This window comes from Macadamia integrifolia, unplaced genomic scaffold (genome assembly GCF_013358625.1).
Source record: "Macadamia integrifolia cultivar HAES 741 unplaced genomic scaffold, SCU_Mint_v3 scaffold1546, whole genome shotgun sequence".
Lineage (NCBI taxonomy): Eukaryota > Viridiplantae > Streptophyta > Magnoliopsida > Proteales > Proteaceae > Macadamia > Macadamia integrifolia.
This window is the reverse complement of record NW_024868253.1, coordinates 143,402-149,555: the sequence shown is the minus strand read 5'-3', so window position 1 is coordinate 149,555 and position 6,154 is coordinate 143,402. Positions and strand designations below refer to the sequence as shown.

General features: G+C 36.9%; 2 protein-coding genes across 2 annotated transcripts; one reads left to right on the top strand and one right to left on the bottom strand.

The window, feature by feature from the left end:
• Window positions 1–837: 837 nt before the first annotated feature.
• LOC122064152 lies at window positions 838–2,852 on the bottom strand. The gene is made up of 3 exons (XM_042627854.1): window positions 2,832–2,852; window positions 1,582–1,764; window positions 838–1,168 (listed from the first exon to the last, which is right to left on the bottom strand). Exons 1-3 carry the CDS (start codon window positions 2,850–2,852, stop codon window positions 893–895), a joined length of 480 nt encoding a protein of 159 aa, XP_042483788.1. The 3' UTR covers window positions 838–892.
• A 2,469-nt stretch (window positions 2,853–5,321) lies between these two features.
• On the top strand, window positions 5,322–5,723 carry LOC122064151. Its single transcript, XM_042627853.1, has one exon. The coding sequence runs from the start codon at window positions 5,322–5,324 to the stop codon at window positions 5,721–5,723; it is 402 nt and encodes a 133-aa protein (XP_042483787.1).
• The last annotated feature ends 431 nt before the right edge of the window (window positions 5,724–6,154 follow it).

Here is a 6,154-nt window from a genome sequence, read left to right as displayed (position 1 = left end):
CAACATATAATTCTAAGTAGAAGATTAACTTACTTGTTAAAAGCGATCCTCTAAAACAATGGAAGAAAATCTTCCAATTTATGTAGAGTTGAGTTGTATAGTTATATACTCTCTTTAAGGTATTTGAATGCCCCGTATATGTATGCAACCAGATTGATCGTACGTCCTCACCTCCAAGACAAAACAACTCTCAAATTGCTTAAGGGCACTCCAATAGGCAATTCCCACAAGTATGCCTGAAGGTAATACTTAGAAATCCAATAAAACCAAAGACAAAATTAAAAAACGAAGAACATAGCACTTGCAGTAAACAAAGATGCTAAAAAAACCCCACAAAATGTAAGTACATATTTCATACAGAACCACATATATAGTAGGATTTATGTAACCTATAAATAGAACTAGAACTCACTATTTACAGAGTGTAAGCCTTTGTATACAAATAGGTATATATGTATAAGTACTCATATGCATATAGATGTGATTATGTATGGAACAATGTATTCATGTACTGATATGTATAAACTGCATGTACAACCATGTATGTACGTTAGTAATTGGGTTCATACATGTACATGTCAAAACGGTGCTCCTTAGGACAAAGCGTGTAAGGGTGTGCCCTTACAATTTTGAATTCAAATTCAAATTGTGATCTTTTTGCTTTAAAGCCAAAAGTATCAACATGTAAAAACGTAGGTTCCTGACTGACCTACATCAGGCCCGGCTTGGCTTGACTTGGCTCGCATGACTCAAATGCACCCAGGAGTCTTCAACACATAAATATACCCCCTCCCTTCTAGTTTGAAAATGCTTTCATACTCCTTCATAGCCCTGATAAGTAATAACCTCATGTAATATTATACCGAAATTACCATTCCATATGAATTAAACCTTAAACCGTAAAAGCCGAAACATAACCTTTTTCATCGCTACGCTCCACCGTCGTTAGCTGAAATCTGCCATCAATTTGCTCTGTCGTCGCTCTGTTCCGCCATTGTTTGCTGTTCTTGGCTGTCGATCTGCTCCATGGTCGTTGCCCCTTCATTGATGTGCTCTGTCGTCTTAACCCATTTGCTGTTCTCCGCAGAGCTTTCGTCACCGCGCCGCTGTGCCCTCTCTGTAGAGCTCTCGCCGCCGTCGTTTGGTTGGGTGTGATATTAATAAATAACTGAAATTTGTTACTTTTCTTACAACAAAATTAACTGTTTTCAAATATTAGATCAGAAATCTTGACGGTCTCTGTGTGTGTGTGTGTGTGTGAGAGACAGAGAGAGAGAGAGAGAACCAGTGACCCTCTTCTCTGCTATAAGTTGAAGAGATTAGGGATAAGAGAAGGAAGAAGAGGAATCAAGAAAACCCCTCTTAAGGCTGTAGTGAGTCTCTATAAAAAGGGTTGAGGACAGAGAAAGCAAAAGAGAGAATGGTGGGAAGGTGACAAAAACGTTAAAATTGTTAAAAGCAGAAAGGGGCGTGCGTGCGTGCGTGCATGCAGAGAAGGAAGAATGATTTTTCCTTTTTCCATTTGTTGCAGTAGAGATTAGAGAATAGAGAATATAGAACAGAGAAGAGAGAAAGATTTACCCCGTTTGACAGAGTGGCTCTCCATCGTAAATACGCCAATTTTACAGAAAATCCCTGAGAGTACCAATGGCGTAATGGGTTTTTTCTTGGGTAAGGGCGTAATGGGTTGCTAATAGCGTAAAGAAGCTCATCTGGGCTCTTTGGAGAGTCTAAGAGAAGCGAGCTATCCTTTTCTTTCCATTTCTTAACAGAGATGAGATAGTGACGAAGAAAAGGAAAGAAATATAAGTAGATGCCACAAGGGTAGATCGGTTATTTTATAGATCAATATAATACTAATAAACGATTGAAAGCATCTTTAAACTAGAGAGGAGATTGTTGATATATATGAAAGTATGTGGGAAACTTGATATTAAGCGTCCAGAGGAGGAGAGTGTAATTTCCGTTATATATATATATATATGTAGTTTTCTTTCCTCCCAAGCTAATGTGGGACTAAATTATGAAATGTCTTAATTCATTACAACTCCATAAATTTTAAATATAAAATAGAAAAGATACTTTTGAGGGGAAAAACTAAATTCAAAAATACTATGTTGATCATAATTTGAAACTTAAATTCCAAAACCCAATCACTGCAATCTTAGCCATCCCCATTTCAACACATATGCAACACCTAACCTTTGCATCACTCATCCCCCAAACTTCCGTGTTGTGTTTGAAGAATGGGTGGAGAGAGAACATGATGGGAAAAATAATGATAAAATGGAAAAGAAAGGGGAAGTGAGATGATGATCCAGTTAATAATGATAAAATGGAAAAGAAAGGGGACGTGAGATGATGATCCAGTTAATAGATGAAAGGAAAGGGGGATGTAAAAGTTTAAGTGTAGGGGATTATCAAAAAAAATTAAAAAAAAATCTAATGCAAAGAAATTTGAGTAAATATAGACTAAGAGGTAGAAAGTGATAGTAATTAACCATTATTTCCATTCTTCTAGTGATACACATAACCAGAAACCCATCCATCAGCCCTAAACCACTTGTCAACATTGAATTGGATGGTGAAAACATAAGATCGTGTCTATCTCATGTCAAAACCATACACGTTGCCAATTATCAAAGAGCCATATATCGTCCACCCCAAATATTTAAGGGATGGTATCAGTATTGATAAGGTCACTGTCGATATCAATATTGGATTGGATTAGTAGGTATCGATCGATTTTGCCCCTACTTTTTATAAAAAATTAGATTTTTACTATTTTATTCCTGAATCAATCCAGATAACTGATCCAATACCACGGATACCAAACCCATACTTGAAACCATGGTCCGCCCTAAACCGCGTGAGGACATTGGATTGGATGGTGAAACCATCTTTAGGCTTTGTTGGCCTAAGACCAGGTCTCTACGGTCTTTTTCTTCTTTCTTTCCTTTCTTTTCCAAAACCAAAAGACGCGGAGCATCTGGAATTTTCGATGCTTTGTTCTCTCTCTAACGTGGATGCATATGCCTTATCAGTCATCATCATGACTTCATGGAGATCCACTGGTAAGTGAGGGGTTTTGCCGTGCGTGGAAATTAAATGAGTGAAAGCAACGCTTGCCCCACCTACATCGTCGTGGTTCTTGGCTGTCGGATATTTATTCTGTTGATCGAGACCGTTCAATGGGTGGGACCAATCTCATTTAACCATTTGAAAAGTAATTAATTGATCAATCAGATGGTGTATGATGAAACAAAAGCACAAAAATAAAACATCTCCAAACGTTAAAGACAGGAAGGGGACTGCCAGGGAATGTGGGGACCACTGACCACGTTATCGTGATTTGAGGAGGAACTCGGGCAGGTTCGTCCATTCATCGTTTTATGGAAGGTTCAGAGTTCAAAGTTCAGACCTTTACTTCCTTGGGGTGGAAACTGGAAAAGTTGATGGGCGGCTCGTGGGTTAAACGTGGAAACTGGAAATGGGATCTTAAACAGTCAATAAATTCAATTCGTCCAGTTGTAACAATTTCCAACGTGAGAACAAGAGCCGACTCTGATGACTGGATTAATGACACGTGTCTCAATCATGGTTTGCTGCTTCTAGATCTCCACTACCTGCACAGTAAACGTGCCGCAATGCGCCCCTCCCGAATCCCAAAATATCCCCCTTCTTGGCTTCTTCTTCTCAAAATGAAAACGGTTTCTTAAAATTTCTTTTAAATTGTTTCATTGGCTAAACTAAAGAGGAAATTCTATTTATGCCCATCACAGGATGCGCACAACTTTTAACAGTATCAATGGACGGGGGTATATTCTACCAAAAAAAGAAAAAAATGGACGGGGGTATAACAATTTTGATTGTTCTATAGAAATATTCTTGTTTAGCTAGTTGGTAAATTTTTTTTTTTGGAATTTATTTTGTATTATTACCATTAAATTTTTTTTTTTTGTAAGTTTGATTGCTTATACGATTTTTTCAAAGTTTCATCTCATTGTATGATCCAACTCTTTATTAACCTGAGAATGGGACTAACATTATTCATAATAAAATTTAGGACCCTCCTAAACTACAAAGTGGCAAATATTAGGGTGATATGAAAATTCCTTTCCATGTGAGAGTGAATCACATAGGAATGTGTTCGTTCTTTCTTTTAAGATATTCTAATCCTTAATACAAGCGACGTAGACTTGATTACAAAACTCAAATTAGGAGAGTGATAGTTTGATTAACTGTGTTTAGATTTTGACCTTCAACCTACCAAGAACATACTTTCATAATTTTGAATTCAATTGATTCCGTCATAGGGTTATAGAGAGACTTGTAGTACTCATAGTTTTCCACTTATCTTGAGAAAATAAATATTCTCTAAATCTAATATATATATATATATATATTTATTTATTGATTGGTCAAAAAAATATTTATTAAAGGATGACGATTAAGCTACAGATCATCCTATGTGCATAATTATTTATTTATATTGAATGTTTATCCATATCCAGAGATAATTTATACTTTATGTTTTATCAAATCAACTTTAAGATTGACTTTTAGGATTGTTTGATTTGTTCATCATTCATCACTTTCTTATAACCTAAGGAAAGTGGAAGACGTAGGATTTGTGAGAAATCAAGTTATCCTTCATATTCAATTTGAATCAAGTTGATCCAACATAAATCAAAAGTTATGGCACGAATATCAAACATTGTATGTGAGTTTTCAAGAAACAATGTCTACATATCTATCTGATTCAAGCTTAATCCTTTGAAACTCATGTCCTCATTTTTATTTTATCCTCTTGAAATTAGGGTCGATACAAAAACATTGGACTGGGTTTCTATATGTCATGGTAAGTTGGAGCAGGCCGTATATGCATATGAGAGGTTTCAGAGGGTATTTTGAGAAGGTTCTAAAACCCTATACGCATTGTGAAAAAAAAAATTCCAAATTATTTTCATCCCAACCTTAAGAAATTGAGGGTGAGATGTAAGGGTAGTTTGGGTATATTAAATGGATTTTGGAGCTTCTCATCCCTATTTTCTCTTTGCCTCACCAACACGCAATCCAAAGTTTTTCTAATCGTTGGATGCACGATGAGACACCATGTTACCATACAAGATCCAAATCCGAAATGGGGATGCGTTCTGCAGTAATCGCCACGTGTGATTTCTTATCAGTTTACCCTACTACCCCTAAAAAAAAAAAAAAAAAAAAGCTATAAAATCCTCCTCTCTGTCTCCTCTTTTTCTCCAAATATTTCATTTTACATTTCGAAAACTCAAACTTCCAGACTTCGCTAGTACTCTCTAATGGCGACCACCACCACTCTCCTTTCTTTCCGACCAACTGGGATCCGAGCATCAGCTTCATCCGGTCACAGAAAAAATGGAAACAATAGTATGAAAGCCTCTTCCGCCAACTGGTGGACTCCTCTGTTCGGCTGGGGCTCCGAACCTGGCTACATTGATGGCAAAAATAACAGCAGCAACAACAACGGCAAAAACAGCGATCTTCCTGGAGAATCTGAATCCAAGACCGAGAGAACAGAGGCGCGCTCTAGATCGCGATTCACTCCAGGTTGCTTCACGGAGGAAAAGGCGAGACAGCTTCGACTGATGACCATGGAGACCGAAACCTTCCACGATAACATGTACCACTCCGCGATCGCATCTCGACTCGCTTCAGACTTTCCGAATCGCTCCGATCGGTAGTGTCTGCGTCATCCCGGTGATTTCTCCGGCGCCGGCGGCTTTTGTTTTCCGGAATTTTAGGGTTTTCTTTAAAGGGGTAACGATGATGTATATAATGTAAGACTTGATCAAACAATTTTTTGCTTCCTTCTGTCTTAGACGATTGAACTATTGAAGTTCTTTTAATTAATTTATATACACTTTTGAAGTTCTTTTAATTAATTTATGTACATCTATTTTACCAGAAGAAATTTTTTTTTTTATTTGTGATCTGTGAATTGGAATTATGGAATTTATACTTTCTTACACCAAGATGTAGCTCCAATGGTCAAAAGATGTTGTGATAATAGTGATATTTAGTTTGAGTCTCTTGACTATTGATCTTTTTTTTTTATCTAATAGGTGTAATTACATGTAATCAAAGTTTACCTTTGAGCCTAAATCATAAAATT